Raw genomic sequence first — 18,451 nt, 5'->3', positions numbered from 1 at the left:
AAGCTTAGGTTTCTTTTGTTGGTTAAATGTCATTAAAATGTCTTTTAAGTCGCTCACTACATTAATCAAAATGGTAGCACATGGTGGAAGCCGTATGCTCTGAGTTTGATGTGGACAAGTACAAATCCCCTTCAAAATAGAAAAATCATTTGGTCATTTTTTGAACACCATTTAATTGAACACATACAGGCAAGGTTTTAATGTAGCACATGACATCATTAAACTAATGATTTGGAGGTACTGCAGTGTGTGTTTTGTGTATACATGTAACTATAGAGAAGAGAGGCCAACAAACAGCAGGGGATATGTTTTCCACAGGGTGGCCTGAATCTATCCAGATCCCCCCAAAAAACATTTTGTTGCAGCAATATGTGTGAACTAAAATGCGAATAGTTGTAATTTAAACCTTCACCAATTGTCTTATGAGTTTCTATACTAAATGTCTTTAGTAGTTTTCCATTCTGCTTATTTGATTTGATTTGATTTGATTTATTCTTTCAAACATGTAACGACAGTCAATATGTCAACACACATAATTTCACACATATCCACAAATGCATTATCAATTAGCTTATACCTAGTACATGCTTGAATGGAGTAGGAAGAAGTCAGACTTATCCAGTCCTACCCCATAACATCATCTTACCATCATTGGTTTGCAAGCAGTATCTCTACATAGATAATTCTCTTCTACACCACACAAGTAATATACTAAAGAATTATTACAAAGTGTTAACATTCATACACCACACCCACAATGTTCCATCTAATTAATCATTGAGCCTGTTCTTGCATATATCTTGATTGACACATACCTTTATATTTATGTTTAAACTTGTCAATTCTATTACTATTTTTTATGTCTACACTTAAATTATTCCATAGTTTTACCCCACTTATGGAAATACAGAATCTTTTTTTGGTTGTACGTATAGCATGAATTTTTAAATTTAATTGACCCCTTAAATTGTATCCCCCTTCCCTTTCATTAAATAGTTTTTGAATTCCACCAGGTAATAAATTGTTCCTGGCTTTATACATAAACACAGCAGTCTTATATCCCACTAAATCGAAAAATTTTAACAATTTAGACTGTATGAAAGCTCCATTGGTGTGATCCCTATACCCCATCTTATGCACAATTCTTATCGCTCTTTTTTGTAATATATACAATGGTTGAAGTGAGCTTTTGTATGTATTTCCCCAGTTTTCAACGCCATACTCTAAGTATGGTAAAATCAATGAAGAATACAAAATGCGTAGTGCTTTCCCGTCCAAAATATATCTAACCCTTGCCAATATCAATATATTTTTTGCTATTTTATTCTGAACATATCTGATATGAGATTTCCAGGAGAATTTGTCATCAACTATGACACCTAGAAATTTAATTTCATATACTCGTTCTATATTAGCTCCCCCAATTTTCAATTGAAGTTCATTATCTAGTCTACGATTCCCAAATACCATAAATTTAGTTTTATCCAAATTCAGAGATACTATATTACTGTCACACCATTTCTTTATCTTCTCAAGTTCCTGTGAAACCCATCCAAAGAGTTGCTGTAGGTTTTCCCCAGATGCCCATATGGTAGTGTCATCAGCAAATAAAACCACTTTCACTAAATCCGAAACCAGCACAGAAGTCTGCTGGGGAATTTAAAACACACACCATCTGCTCAGTACGAGTATGGGAATCTAAATGTAAATGTAAATTTGTATGGGCACAATTAGACTAAACACAAAGCAGAGCACATGACTCATCAGCTCATGTTCGCTATGAGTTGACTGAGCATCAACAATGAAGCACAAATTAGCACAATTTAACAAAAACCTATTAATCGACATTAATGATCTATCATTATGCATAATTACTGAGTACACTCATTTAGAAACAGACGGTAATGTTTATTTAATCTTCTGTCTATTTCTGTGGCATGTGCTAGGCCTAAACAGCATGTTTTCTCCAGTGGGGGAGCGAGAGCTCTGTTGAGTCACATACAGTCCAGGAGGCACAGAAGGATTTTAACCATCAATAGCATAACTTGAAGGGGAAGCAGGGTGTGTTAGGAAAGCATGTTCATGAGAAAACCGAGTAAAGGTAGAATTTTCTTGGCCGAATGCAGTTTTACCACCCATTTCCTCTAAACACAATGCCATTATAGAACAGAACTATTCAGAACATGAATGCAAAATAGCTGAAAGTAAACAGGCTTCAGTAACGCCTCACCTCTTCATTCATCTCCCAGCCTGTGGCACCCAGCCAAAATGGTGATTAAATATCCCACCATCAACCAGCCTGTCTCCAGCTCTCTGAATAAAGGTAGCATGTGAGAAAGCAATTATACACATCTTAAGACAACCGAGGCCAACAAGAGGATGATTTCTGTTTAATGGTGCTCCTATTCATATACAGAAGAAGAGAGCATTCCACGGGACAGGCCAAACCACAGCCTGTTGCCCTTGCCTCCATAGTGTGTGTTGAGGGCCTCCCTCTCCTTGCATGACCCTGTTGTTATTTGCTGCTGTTGATGGAAAATCTTATGCAGTAAGGATCAGTTTCACCACAAACCCAAATGAGTGAAGGCCAGAGGGAAGAGAAAGAGGAAAAAGGAGGGTTCAATCATAGAAATGACCTTGACAGGATGTAGAAGTGACAAGCTTGCAAAAACACTCCCATATGTCAATCAAGAATCAGCACTGGGTAAGGCATGGGGAGACTGGATGTATACATCCACAGTCTTTGATTTTATTCTCAAGGTTGCTCTCAGTGTTCAGTTTCAAGCCTGTGGACCACAGAAGTCAACCATAGTGCAGCTGGACAAGAAGAGCGGCATCGAGGCTGTCTTTATCTCTAATTACAAACTACAATAGAGGTCAACTGAACCTGCTCAAACCCTATAGCAAACAATGTTGGTTTTATTATCCACAACAGAGAAATCTCATGATTCAAGCACACAAGAAGGAAAGCAGATTGGGTTTCCTCTTTCCCATGAATGCAGAATGAAACTAACAATGAATGTGGCTCTAAAAGGTTCAGTTAAAGGTTTAAAACACAACCTCAGTAAGGCAGCAAAATATTTATTCCAACCACAGCCCATGCTATTACACTAATTCTGCATAATACCACATAATGCATCACTTACCTGCCCTCCAGGTAGGCTATGCAATTGTACCAGTATTGCTAACACTGGATGAATATTCCCATGATTAAACCAAGAACAAGTTAATGTGGAAAATAAACACAAATACAGCTGATTTGTTTTCATTTCTAACACCAATGCATTAGTTCTCCTTAACAGAGAAAAATGTACTTTATCTGATAATATTAAAGCTGCACGTGTTTAAGATTTTTAACTATGTACTCACTCAGCTGTACTTTGTCGGTGCTTAGGCACAAATGTTAGCATGCTAATATATAAACTACATTGGTGAATTTAGTAAACATTAAATTTAACATCAGCATGCTAGTATTACATCACTACGAATGTTAGCTTGCTCAATTTAGCATTTAGCTCAAAGCAAAATTGTACCTAAGTAGAGTTTAGAGAGTTGCTACTGCAGCATGGCTGTAGACTCTCAGTGGACCAGTTGTTGTTATGCATATCATGGAAGAAACTGCAATTTCCCTCAGCTCTACAGAGCGTTTTAACATCAAAACCATTGGCTGTGTCTGAAATCACTCCCACATTCACTTATTTACTAATGTACACTCAGTAATTCACTCACCACTCACTAGTGGTAACATTTCAGGCACTTATAAATCATAGTGAGTTTGGTTGATCTGTAATTTTTTCATCTGTAAAATGTTGAGCACCTCATTGTCGGATTGTTAGCAGAAAGCAGTGTACATGCCATGGACACTACATTTTACACTCCATTATGGACTTTTTGAGTGAACTATATAGTAATGGATTCTGGACACAGCAACAGTTTGGCCCACAATGCTCACTAGTTTCATTAGCTTCTTTCTCAGATACACCAGGCCATGGTATTAAGTGCAATTATGAATACTGATAAATACACTGTACTATACCTGCCTAGCACCAACTAGCAGAGACATAGAGTTAGCAACTATCTGGTTACTATAGTGGCACATATAGCAGACTAATGTTGTAATTCTAATTGTCAAATATAATTGATGAAAACAAAAAAAAGAGGCTCACAATCATCAAATCACAAGTGCTTGCTAATGTTCTTCTAAATGTGCTGAATGTGTAACTTGATAAGTCCATAATATGTCAAACATTTGTGGAATGTGAAGTCTGTCATGGAGTTCCTCGCCTCAAGCAGAAAAAAAACTGCTGCTTTAACAGATCTGTTTAATTTTATACTGTTTAGCAGCAAGTTGTAGTTAAAGTTTATTATTTTATACTACTGACACACGTTTAATGGCAGGAATAGATCTGGGCCTATTACTATGTTGAGCATTTTAAATGACAGTCTGATTTGTTTAGAACTGTAGAGAAGAGAAAGATTAAAAATGCCCATCCAATATTGCTGTTTAAGTCCTACTACTTAAATTGCATGCAATATAACTGATTAAAGAGAGAGACATGTAGGAATCCAACTCAGTAAAGCAGCAGAACTCATATAATGATTGAAACTTGTAAATGATGGCATAGAATCACAGGTCAAAGTTCACCGGAATATTCCGGACAGCAGACAGCTGCAGATGACAGTCAGAGTTCTGACCGGATGCAGTGAAGGATATTTTTCTGAGAGGTGGAGGATAGCCTAGACTGGCAAAGTCTCCCTTATGTTGTCCATCAACAGATCTTGTTCACTGGTGCATTTCAGGAGCGCACACCTCACTGCCCGCATGCCAAACAGACAAATGGTTCACAGGTATCATCACAGGTAGTAATATGAAATATAGAATTCATACTATGGTTAGTTGGAATGTATCGGTATCTATGCTGACACTATATGTACAGTTCTTTCAGTTTTCATCATCAAACCTAACTGTGTCTGCAGGAATCAGTTGTGTATGTGAGAAACAGAGAAAGACACTCACTGACAGACATGTGCAGCAGCTGAACAACAACAACAAATATACACACACCAGTTTTGTCAGAGGGCTGTGAGAAATCAGTAGATAGAAAAGAGGAGAAAGGCAAACAGGTTTTTCTTTGTTCACAAAGAACAACATCCTCAAGGATCATTCATTACACGTGCTCGGTCTATCAGCTGTTATTTAAGAGAACAACACTACATTTTCTTGAGTGTAAAAATAAAAAAATCTAAAGGTTCTCCTGACAGGTCTAAATAATAATCTCCCACTATAATAAACAATAATGTCCTTTATGCTTGGCTTGATGGTTCTCCTGACAGGTCTAAATAATAATTTCCTTTGTAACATTTATGCTTGGCTTGACAGTGATGATTGGGGCGCTTTGCCACATCAGCTTTCACCTGAGTATACCAGAAAATTACATTACTAACCAAGATGGCTGTTTGATCCATAACTTACCTGAGCTGTCACGCTGCTTCCAGTTAGCTAAACCAAAGTCGCTAATGATTTCCTTGATTTCATGCAGAGCTTCTCCTCCTGGCAGCATGACACACACTGACACTCTCACACCAGGACTGCCACTCTGAGTCACACACTCAGACATACACACAATGCGCAGACTGAGCAGAAGGTTGAAAGGGAGGGGGCAGCCCAGAGCTGCCAAATTCCACACAAGACAGAGGGGCAGAAGAAATACATTTAAAACACAAAAAATGTTCCAGAGCTGCCCACACATTCATTGTTATCATTCCAGCGGTTGGTTGAATTGTCTCCATGTTTTCAACTTTCTAAAAGCAAAGACAAATCCTGCCCATACTAGTCAAACTCACTGCTGCTCTAAACCTCTCAAAGCTGGAAGCAGGTAAACATTCTCACATGTGATACAGTTTGTGGGATAAAAACATTTTAATGGTGCTTATGTATTTTTTAGCTGTTTCTTTGTGGATTCTGTGTTCCAAACAAAAACAAACTTGCTTTTTCCGCTCCTATGTAAGTCTGGGCTGCTGACCATCAAAAGCACCACAGCAAACCCTGGGCTCCAGTCAAATGATCCTCTCAGCATGGAAACCTCTGTGGCTCTGATCTGTGATGCAGGAGTGGGAATATTATGAAAATAGATGATGACAGTGCTGCAGTACATACTACAGTGTGATATAAAAAGAGAGTGCAATAAATATACTGGCCCTTACTTCATAAACCCCACATGCCAGAACTAGATAGGCTACTTAAAAAACCCTGTTAGGCCTGAACAAAAATAGCTCAGGGTCTAAACAGACCACTTGTGGGTTAGCAGCACCTGGCAAACAGAGGACAGATGGCTGTGGCTACTATCTGGTCATGCGTTGTACTGTATACACACATACACACGAATACACACAAAGTGAGACCAAATGCTCCAAGTGTAGAATTTACCCAGCTCAGCATATATAAATGTAGTATTTGTAGTTTATTTAGAGCCAGAGCGCTGATAGGTGATGCACAGTCCACAGCAGAATGAAAGGGTGTGCTGTATTTTCCTCTCTACAGGGACTCCATTCAGACAAACAGAACTAGAGATATTTTGAGCACTGTCAGTGAAGAGCTCAGTAGCCTACCACTGGGACGAGGCAGGTGGGATTATTTGTGGTGCAGTCATGTGGTTCTGTTATTCAGATTCTTCTGGTTTGTGAAAAAAGAAACCTGCTCTCATTTGTAGCGATAACATATGAAAAGCTCAGTAGTTCCCCTAAGCGACTATAAAACCTGGGTTAATAATAGACAGGGCTGTCTCTATGTCCCCATTAATTACTGAGTGACTGATAGTGGCCTTCTTAGACCCACTGCTTTGTCTGACCAGCCTCCTCCAGAGAATTTTAAAAAAACAAAACAGATTAGTGCAAAGGACAGAGCTTTCCAAAATACGAGTCCAAGAGAATAAAAAGATTTCTCCCTTGGAGCAACATGCTGGGTTTATTAATACACAAACCTACACAGGTGGACATACATGCAAGCACTCGTGCACGCAAAAGCAAAATCATTTCTCAGTCACACCACAAACAGCCAGACATTCATGTGTCAGATACCCATATAATATTTTGCTGTTTAAAAGGGTCATTCGAGAGTCAGTTGGCATCACAAAAAGATGGAGGCATGTTGTCATGACAACCGTTGTTTTCACTCCAGGAAGACAAGAGGACACAAACAAAAATGAAACCTATGTTCTCCAAACTGTCAAATAAATCCAGCATGAAAACCAACAAGAGCAACTTCCAGGAGAGACCAAAATTATACAGATCAGCCCTATAAAATAAATGAGCCCGTCTATGCAAATAGCAACATGAAGCCTCTATTACAAGAACATGGACCGCTGGACTAGCTGTGGCTATAAATGACTTTAATTCTGACTGCTGTGCGGTAGACGGAGTTATTTTTGATTTTTCATGAAAGGGGCATGAGCCCATTTAAACTAAATCCGAGCTCCAGTAGGTTTTTACATACATGTACTCACACCTATGGGAGTGTTTACATCAGATCCTGTGCTTCAAAAAATGTCATCAGTTTCCAAAGGTTTACGCTTTTCCATAACCACAATCACTGATCTTCCTGCCACTGAGTAATTACTGCCAGAGACAAAGCACATAACACTCTGTGTCAGCGTAAATTTTACATATGTATCATTATTTTCTGGGAACAATTAGATGGAGTTAATGTGAGAGCTATAGTTTTGATACAGATGAGGCAGCATACCAAAAAACAAAAGTGCATGATCTCCCTTCCACCAGCCACCCACAAACATACAAACATACCAAAACATCTTCCATGACAGCCAGACCTCCCCTACTAGTGTGTGGGATGGTAGAGCATCTCAGCATCTGTATCCATGAGTATTTTCTGTTCTGAAGCCAGATCCTCCCAAGTCTGAGACAGTCTTTAAAATTCTATACAGGAGATAAATGGCAATAAAATAGCTGAACTCTGAATTTATGGACTTAGATCTGATCTCAGATCAGACATACATGAGCCACATATGGGCCATCTCCTTCTCTTCCTCTTCCCCTTTCCCCTTGTATGAAACTGAATCCTGCAGACCCCCGCATGCCAACTGTCTCCCCCCTCACCATCAGGCACCTCAGCACTGAAGTGAAAAGAAGGAAAGGCAGAGATATTTTCAAGTGATGTGCAAAAGACAAACTTGCTCTCCAAGAGGAACAAAGATGCATATCTTGAATTTCTACGTGAGACAGTTTAACATTCAAACATCTGTTATCCTGTAACATGTACATGGGAAAGAAGACTTGAGCTTGTTTTTATGAGTCATGTTTGACCTCTCATTTGCTTGTAAAACAAATATGCACAGATTCTGAATTTCACACAGCTAAATGCACAGTACATGTAAACATACAGTATTTTACAGTTTCAAACACCAGCAGACACACAAACACATACAACAACACATGCTAAATTCCACCACTTCAGTATTGTCAGAGATACATAATTGAATCGGGCTCTTATCAAGCACGATGAAGAGCACAGTCATTTACCAGGTGAGCAGAGGAATGTAACCCGGTGCTCACTGTTCACAGCCCAGCTGTGGAATAGACCCTGAGGGCTGGATGACTCTACACTGAGTGCAGAAAACACAGACAGGACCCGAGTGTGTCAGGGGAAATATGGACTCTTTGCTTCTGTCAAAAACACACTATGGAAATGTGGCTCTGGCAGATCAGTGATATCTTGGCCACTCTGACCATGGTGGTCCTGATGGACCTGCTTAATGGTAACTGTAGCATATATGCAAATGTTTACTGATGAGGTCAAACTGGCCTGATGACTCGTGGTGTGGAGGAAAGGATTTAATACAAAATTAAGAATTATAGAGTGTCCTCTGCCCTTCCTTCTGCTGAACTTGTCTGAGATTATCATCCTCCTGCGGTGTATGACTGCTGCCTTTGTCTGCAACAGACATACTGCATACTAAATCTGGTATTCCACTTCTCCATGGTCACTGATCCACTTATATATATAACACTGTACAAATCTCATTTCCTTCTACACTGCTCCCTTTGCTATTTAACTATTTTTTCTGCTATGTATTACATTCAGATAATATCGTGTTAAATGATTTTGGACAAAAAAAAAATCATATAAGTTTCTCCCTCAAAGCATTAAATGGTGCTGTCAGTGAGACCAGAATCCCTTTGGCTATGTGTTTGCTTCATGCATAAAACTAAGATTATAAATGTTTATACTCTGGATTAAAAGCTGTAAATATAATAAGTCCATACAGTATGTGCAAGGTACTGTTTAATATCTATTAAATACTGTATTCTGTGGAAACACAGGAAATGAACTTTACATTTGAACACTGTGCAGTCTTGTTTCACTCGTGTCTATAATATATTTAATAGCCCACACAAGAACAATAAAAGAAACATCACAATTTCACCTATGTGGACTAATGTATGTGTAGAGGAAGCACGAGTTCAGGTACTGGATAAGAAAATCAGTGTGAATTTTGGGACTATGTGTGATGAGAGGTCATGGTCAGGAGCCTCCTGGCCTCTGAAGCTGAAAGGTGAGCAGCAGAAAGTCTTTCCTCATTGGGTGAAACTTCACACTTTGTCTCCAGGCAAGTGGAGGCCCAGGGGCCACTGCTGAGGGGAAGACAGGACAGCGCTATTCGTCACAACTGCCATTAACACGCCACTGAGGAATACCACTGAGGTGTGTCCATCTGCGTGTTTTACTAATCTGCAGTATAATCTGTAGGAGGCCAGATTTAACATTGCCGGTGCTTGTGATGTAATGGTATATATAGATTGTTCAGTAGCAATGTAGATTACCTGAACGCTGCTTTGTCTATTTATGGTTACCTCATTAAAGTCTCTGCAGAGAATACGCTCAAATGTACTCACGCCTTGAACACATTTGTACAGGTATGACCCACAGTCACGAACACAGGTCAGTTATCAGCATGGTGAGAACGAAGTAATACGTCAGACTGACTACCTCGCATCAACTTGCAAAATCTCCATAGTTCCACCTTCCTAAATGCTTTCATTTTTCAGGAATATTAAGTTTATGTTGAATAGTCCGCACATAGCATTAATTGTAAGCACACCCCTGTCTCTCTAGACTCTCTCATTATTTGGAGCTTGCATATGAAATGACATCATACTTGCAGAACCATCCAAAAATGCAGGTCTAAAAATACCAGTGCTCTTTCCTTTTCCCTCGTCCTGCACAAATCAAATGAGCCCATGAGGGAAAATATAAAATTATGTAGCCTTCCTGAAACAGGCCAAACAGTCAGCATTACAGTCCAGCTACATCATGAGTCAGCGGTGGGTCACCTGCTCTGATTTCATACGGAGTGTAGGAGGACAAGCTTTTGTAACTGTGCTCTCGTAAAGTGACTACATCTGCAGAAGCAGGCCAGACATGCCAAACCTCTCTTATCTGTGTTGTAGGAAGTGAACGCAGGAGCACAAGTGTTAGAAAGAAAGAAAAACCTACCTGTGAAACCAGGGTGGTGTGTTGTATGAGGTGTAAGATACACGTATGAAACGTTAAACAGAGGTATGAGGTGTAAGATACACGTATGAAAAGTTAAACAGAGAGAGACACACAAACCCAAATGATTTCATGGTAGCAACCAGTGGTGGACCTCTTATTTCTTCTATGATTCTTTGGTACTTCTTTTGTTTCTTGCTCACAGGTTTAATTGCTCATTTATGTTGCTTTTATCTTTCAGAATTTTTGCTCCAACACTGACAACATCATACAAAATTCCAACAACTGAAGCTAAGAAATCAAAACAGCAATGATGACATGAGGTTAGATCAGATTATATCAAGTGTATAATGCACATAAGTAACAGAAGGAAGGAGGAGACCTTTCCTGAGGCCTCAGACTTCACAGTTAGATATTAAGTGATTTTGCACTTGCAAAAAAAAGGCTTATGAATTTGGTCAGTGCAGTCACAAAGGGAAATAAAATGGAACTAGTTTGCTCAATAAATACTTAAATGTTCTGTGTGTGTTCCTGTTGGCATCCACCATGCCATTGATCTGTTTTAGCTCAAACAGGGTAGTGTTTAAATGTGAACCATCATTAATCCACAGAACGTTGTCTCATCCTGATGTTGGAGACGCCTGGTGGAGATGTCATAAAGATGATTTTTTTTGGTAGCCTCTCCTCTTCTAGAAGTTTCCCCTCTGGTTTTGCATATTCAGTTGAAACCAAGAAGCCAAGGATGTTCTCAACCATAAGTGCACTTCTCTCTTCATTCAACTTCAAGCCAAGTTTTGAACAGCAGCTAGCTGAAGTAATGACATGGAAGGGCACCTAAAATAGCCCACTCAGCACACCACAGTTGGACACGGTTTTTCTCTGCCTGCCTTGAAAAGCACTGAGATAGTGAGAAATCAGTCATCAGACACCCACAGCATGTTATGCACAACCAGACGTCACACCATCAGCTTTGTTTAGAAACGCTCGCTTTACCAACACACACACACACACACACACACAGTGGTTTGACACTGACCACATACATTTCCTATTCTTTCATGCCAACAGCAAATTTTGACCCAAAACTAGCCCCTTGAAGAAGTAAAGAAAGCCTAAAGTGACCTCAGACTGAAAAAATGCACTAAATGGCTATAACACACAAGCGTGTCAGTACCAGAGCTGCAATGTTATACACGGAAATTGCATAAAGCATTGCGAGAAATCTGACGACATAAAGAATACTAGGCATCCAGCACCATAAGACTCTCCGGCTGAGATAAACTGTGGTTGACCACGGAAGACCGCACCCAGCACCCAACCACAAGGAATGTCTCTTTCACTGGCAACGCAAAACACTGGCATCAGCACAGCACCAACTCATTAAGCCTGAGAGAACACAGTGTGAATAGGTCCATCACCTGCTCAGACTGGCAGCTGCATCAAAAGGCATTGTAGAAATTAACACTAATGGAACGGAGGAACTTTATAAAAATTTAATTTAAGTTAAAAAAGAGAAATACACATGCATACACACACAGTACCCTTTAGAGGTCACGTTGTTAGAAATGGGAAGACAAAGTGAACAAAAGCCATTAACGCATTAAAAACAAGCATGTGTGTGATAAAAGACGCAACCACTGAGATGTAAAGTAAAGAGGAAGTGTGGCACGGAGTCAGGCACATCTCACTGACATGCTCCTTTATATTGCCACATGCTGGTGTTTCAGCATACTGTTCTGTAGGTTCAGAATGTTACACATATTAATTTGAGATGTATGAGTTTAAATAATGACAGCTGAGCATGTGGTTACTGCTACATGCAGAATGAAGATGGGTAAAAAAAAGTCATGGACAAGACAGTCAGTGTATTGTCTATAAAAAATTAAATGGCACTACAGATACAGACAGTAAACCTTCTTAATATAGACCTTTTAGATTTCTAAGAAGCTGCTTCCAGATGATACACAGTTTTATTTTGGTTAAGTACTATGCAGTTCTCTGGAGCTTTACCTTTTTTATTATGCTGCCATCTAGTGTTCACACTCAGTGGCCAAGACAGAAAGTTGCAACTTTTTTTTAACAACATACAAACAATATTGAGTGCGGGTCATGGAAATGGCACAGTGCTCAAACACACAGGCCATCAAACAAATATGCACCCTCTCATTAATTTCCTTTGGCTAAATTTGCTTTCAGCTTTTCTGGGATTCTATTTTAAAAATGCTGAAATTATAGAATGAATGAAAGAAAGAAAGACATGTATTTCAGTCTATACAACTATACAAACATGACAAGAAGCACGATTTCCAACAAGAACTTCATAAGACATAATAAAAAGAAGACAAATAAACAAAGACAACAAGGAAGCAAAGAAACTAAACAAATTATAGGGAGATGGGGCGAAGTATTTTGCTGCATTTGCTAGTTTTCATCTTCTCTTCTCTCAGCTTTCCATTCATTTCCTCTGAAAAAACTTAAACAAAAATCAACTGGACTAGATTTCTAGGTCAAAGACGTCGACAGGGGAGGATTCAAAGACAGGTAACGACTCTCACCGATACTGGTCTATAACGGCTCAGTCATTAGGGGACATTGTTGGCCTTCAAAGGACGGAAACACAACGGAGGAGGATAAATATCTCCGGCTCAACACCAGTCAGTCAGAACTGATGAAGCCTCTTGGATGTTTTTTCAGCTTACTATGACCTGGATGACTGAGAATCTGCACAGACATTCATTTCCTCTGTTTTATAACTCCAGTATTGCCACAGTGTCTGGCCTCGACTGTTTGCCTGTGGTTAGATGTGTAGCACACTTCATGTTCCCCAAGAAGGTGTGGGGTGATGTAGACCCTGGGGACTGAAAACGCCTTGTCATTGCATTGCTTTCATTCCTGTGCCTGGCTCCTGTTAGCCCGAAGACTATTTATACAGCCGCAGAAGAGGCGCCTCACAGCCTACTGGGTAGTTACACGTCCTGGGCCACCAACTTTATGTCCTCTGATTACACAGACACCTCAGAACATATCACCTCCTCAAAAATCCCTGAAACTGAAACTCTGACTCCATTGGAGCTTTTGGAGGGTCAATCTTTAGAACTCTAACAGAAAAAGACTGGTTAAACCCACCACAACACATCCAGACTACGTGTTAATGGTATATTTTGTCTATATTTGGTCTAATCATCTAATAATGAGTCAAGGAAGTGCGAGCTGGCACAACATACTATATATACTGCATGTGGTGGAAAAACAGTTTTAGCTTGCTTATATTAAAGTTAAGCTTAAATTTGAAAGAGCTACTTTGGATATGAAGGTTTAATATTTTAAAAGTGACCAATCTGAGATCACTGAAATCATTAAAAGCTAAACTATCAGAAGGAACACACACTGCAGACAGACCATCATCAAATCATCACATTCAAATAGACTGAAACAGGTATGTCTGTAGTAAACAGCAAGCATGTTGACTGACCTGGGAGGCTGACATATCTAGAAACAAGAGAGGAGTGTATTTTTAGGTTGATGGTGAACTGGTGCAAGTAACCAGGGACAAGGGACAGGGGGTGCTGTCCTCAGGCACAAATTAGACCACTGGCACAGGTACCAATGCAGAAAGGAAGTCCCAGACCCCAACCTGACCAGGTGCACTGCTTGTCAACACATGGTTAATTCTCTCTCAGCTCCTGGCTGCCGCCCACCTCTCTCACCTTATCTCTGACTGACCAGGCCAGCGAGGCTGGATCCTGACGCCTGGTCTGCTCAGCATCACTGACGCTGTGATACAAAGGTCTGCTCATACTATACTCTAGCTCATGTTCATTCATCACCATGAAATCATCTGGAAAATAACTTTTCTCAAAGGGGTCATTTCACCCAAAATATAAAAACATGGCTTTTTTTTTTTACTAACACTTACAGTGACACCTGGTTATGCAGACAGTTGACATATTATTTGCAGAGGTCTCGTGATTTCACTGTTAAAAATTCAACAGTGGTGTGTCATTCCAAAAGTTACTCGATAATCCATCAATAATTTTAACAATAATTTTAAATGAACTACTTTCATCCAAAGATAAAGCCTACTGTAGGTCCACTAAAGCTGTTAATAGCCTGATCTGTGATTTATCCACAGTAACAGGAGCACTGCTCCTGGCAAGAAGACAAAGGGTTTTTTTTTCCAATAACATGAGCTCAACAATAGAACCACAGACCTCTATGGTGTTGGTGTCCCACCAAGCAGGATCAGAATTAGGAACATGTTGTTAAATGGTAGGATCAAATGTCAGAACAACCTTCTTCATAACAGTCAAGTTAAATAATTTCTGTGGTAAGAAGGGCAGATGCCAGGACTCACACACAGACATTGAAAATACACATTGAAAAACTACAGGGAAATCAGAAACATTCGTGATATCTAGCTAAATCACTATCTGTGAGAAATGCTGGGGATAAAAATCATTAGTGGAGATTTTCCTGATTCGCTGTAGCTAATTCTGATATGATCATTCATCACCACATGGGGAATAAATGAGAGTTGATTTGTGCCATTCCAAAATGTAATCACTTAATCAATCAAAATAAGTTTGCAAACCGATGGATAAAAAAGTAGAAAACATAATCAAAAGTAATCAATATACTGTAAAGAGCAAAGTAAATCATATTATAAAAAAGTAAATTAAACAGATGATGGTTTAAAAATTACAAAATAGATCATTTGTGACTGAATATTACATTTTTGGTTATTAATCTTTTCCTATTTCACTGTGTAGTCTCCATATTTTCATTGTCAGTCACTTCACCGACTCAACATGGAAACTCTGGGTAAATGTTTGAATCGGCTGAGGAACCATTTCTCATAGTGATGGAGACAAGCAGGGCACCCGAATGTATTTTGATTTACATTTTGCTGAATTTCTTTCCCAACTGATTATAGATAAGAAGGAATAAAATAAGAAGATCAAAGTATAATATTCACAGTGTTGTGATATTTCAAAATCTTTCTGCAGTACAACATTTGAAATGCCCTACATGAACTACTGTAAATCTCCACCAAATAATGCTATAATAATATCAAACAGCAGATACCTGACGAGCGGCAGGGGGTTTCCTCTGACTCGACATTCCAGCCGGATGGGGCTCCCTTCTGCCACCTCCTGACTCTTCAGCTTCTGGAGGAACTGAGGAGGAGACAGGGGTCCCGATGTAGTCAGGGCTTGAGACTGCTTGTGCCTTGTAGAAGCTGCCTCTCCAACCAGGCCTCCGTTCTGAGGGCCTGTGTCTGGCTGGCTGGGAGGCACAGAGGTAGCAGAGCCTGGGACCTGAGGGACTGGCCGCCGGCTCCTGGGAGACAGATAGCCACTATCAGGTGAGGAGGAGAAGCCACTCTGTCGTTCAGCTCCAGGCTTTCATGAACCAGCCTGGGTTTATCCTGCTTATAAACTGGCTGGATGGGTTTGTGACGGACAGCCTTCTCAGCAGAGGACGGAGGCTCACTGGATGCCTGTGCAGGTTTGCTAGGGGGTGCATTCTGGCTGGAGGACACTTTAACTACTGCACTCTCATCTGGGCAGGGGGCTTTGGTCTGGTGGTGCAGGTTTGGGTTTGTGGTGGGGTTTTCAGTAGTCTGGGTGTTCACAGCGAGGGCGGTGTTAGGTTGGAGAGCCTGCTCCTGGAGTGTAGGAGTAGAAGGATCTGGATCTTCAGACTCACATATGTCACTGATGGCCTCCCAGGCCAGGTCCAAGCTACGATTAATCTCTTCTGCATTCAAGAAGGCAGTAAGATCTGCAAAGACCCCATCTCCAGAATCCAGCACTGTTGCAGAGTCCAGGTAGAGCTCCCCATCAGAGGAAGCCTCAGAAAATACCCCCCCATCTCCCTCCAAAGTCCCGCCTGCTGCTGAGTCCTTCAGCAGCAGAGAGACGGGGAGTGGCTGATTCCAACTCCCGTCTTGCATCCTGAAATACAGATCAGCTCTCATTACCTAAATCTCATAGGTTTGCACACAGAGTATTTTACATGTATAAGACAAATCTTTCAGTAAAAGAAGGGAATCGACTGTTACAAGAGAAGTCAGGCTTAAAATACTAGATAATTTGTGATGGCAGCCATAGCGGGCAGAATGACTCAGGCCAGTGCTATCTGTACACAGCTGGTGGGTATTAGTAAAGGCCTCTACTGAAGTCACAGTGAACATGATCAGCATTTCTTACTTGCACTGTTTCTGTCAGGACATTTTACCCCATCACTCTGTTCTTTGTATTGCCTCAGGTTTTACCCGGTTGTATGACATTTTGGACAGAAAATAACAATTCTATTCATTTCTGATTCATCTAGTGGTTGAGTGACTCAGTAATAAACTAAAAAAAAAGATAACATGAATACCCATGTTATCCGTGTCCAAGATTCTTTTGTTCTTTCAGACAAAAAAAATCTCATATTTATTTCATTTGAATGATAGAGATAGAAGTAGAGGAATGCTGAAACCAGAAAATGTGTGAGATTTTTTCTTGATACATGAAATGAATTTAATAAAATATCAATATAGTCAAAATATTTATTTTCTATCAGCTGACTGATGATTTCAGCTTGGATGTAAATACTGTATATCAAGTTATCACAACAGGCCAGATCAAATACACAGGATGTAGCATTTGTTACTAGTGATGGGGAGTCTAAACACCATTATCACCACACACACTATGGATTTTAAGTCAGCTGATGCATCCTGATATTTACTCATAACATATCACTGTCAGATTTTGATTCAAAATTATATAAAATATGCCACATTCACATGCACTGTATGTTTCATTCCTGATGTTGACTTTGGCTGTGCAGTATGGTGTGAAACCGACTGAGTGGATAGATATATGCAGTAGTGCGACACTCAGCGCCTCTCAGTGTCCAGAACACCAGCTGTTGTTATTTTTAATTTCCAGGGCTATGTTTCACAGCAGTAGCACAACCTCACCCACTCTAACTCAAATGATACCTTTAAACATACAGAGGTATAAGTGGACATGCACAAACATATTAGGGTAAAGCACAAACCAGCTAAACCAGCACACTCTCTTCATACTATTGTGTAAAAGGCACAAGACAACAATGCAGGGCTGATTAAATATGAATGTGGAAATATTTCAAACTATGAGACTGACCGACAGAATGATAGCAACTGTCCGTACTATGCCAAGTTTGAATTTGACTGAACTATATAAAGATTACATTTAAAATAGCTGTTACATGAAACAAATTAGATCTTGATAAACAATTAATAACCAAGCCATAAAATGTAGCTGAAAGAATCAACAAGAACAAAGCAAAACTTACTTTAAATTTGTCCAAATGCCTTCTCCCGGTTTTGTGATTCCAGGTTTGTCTTATTTATCAAGTAAGAATGAGCCAAAATGAAGCTTCTCTTTCCAGAAGAGCAGTCCTGTTGGTCAGACACTCAGCAGGATCTCTCTGGACAGGGTCCAGTTGCGTACTGCCTCTGCAGTGGCCCGCTGTCCCATCTGTCCCGGTCCCTAACTGCTCACTGAGTGGGGCTATATTTGGCCCCTGGTTCAGGTTTCACAGCCAGACTGCTGGCAAGAAGAGAGCGTGTTAAGGTAGTCCAGAGGAACAGAAGGTATTGGTGACATTTTTTATACAAGCAGCATTTGTTAATTAAATACAGAAAAAAGTGCTTCAAGGAGAAACGCCTGTAATATTTGACACTACACACCCACAACAAGCACTAATAAGCCAATACAATTGGGGTTTATGCAACATTCAGAGTCCTCCATGTGCACTGGCCACAGTTATAACCACTGGTTTGGGTAATAAAAAGATACCAGATATTGGCTGGGTTATGGTTTGTCATCCATCCATCCATTCATTTTCCTCTGCTTATCCGGGACCGGGTCGCGGGGGCAGCAGTCTAAGCAAAGATGCCCAGAC

At 40.0% G+C, this 18,451-nt stretch overlaps 1 protein-coding gene across 1 annotated transcript in view; it reads right to left on the bottom strand.

The window, feature by feature from the left end:
- Positions 1-17,926, bottom strand: part of palld (palladin, cytoskeletal associated protein) — a 53,038-nt gene extending 35,112 nt beyond the window's left edge. The window contains exons 1-3 of the mRNA XM_020603354.1: positions 17,840-17,926; positions 15,904-16,464; positions 15,593-15,847 (exon numbers count right to left, since the gene is read on the bottom strand). Coding sequence (XP_020459010.1) covers positions 15,593-15,847; positions 15,904-16,463 — 815 coding nt within the window. The 5' untranslated portion in view covers position 16,464; positions 17,840-17,926. The remainder of the gene's footprint in view (positions 1-15,592; positions 15,848-15,903; positions 16,465-17,839) is intronic.
- Positions 17,927-18,451: the final 525 nt, after the last annotated feature.

Source organism: Monopterus albus, unplaced genomic scaffold (genome assembly GCF_001952655.1).
Source record: "Monopterus albus unplaced genomic scaffold, M_albus_1.0 scaffold61.1, whole genome shotgun sequence".
NCBI classification, from domain to species: domain Eukaryota; kingdom Metazoa; phylum Chordata; class Actinopteri; order Synbranchiformes; family Synbranchidae; genus Monopterus; species Monopterus albus.
Note: the sequence above shows the minus strand (reverse complement) of the source record. Positions and strands in the feature narration are given on the sequence as shown.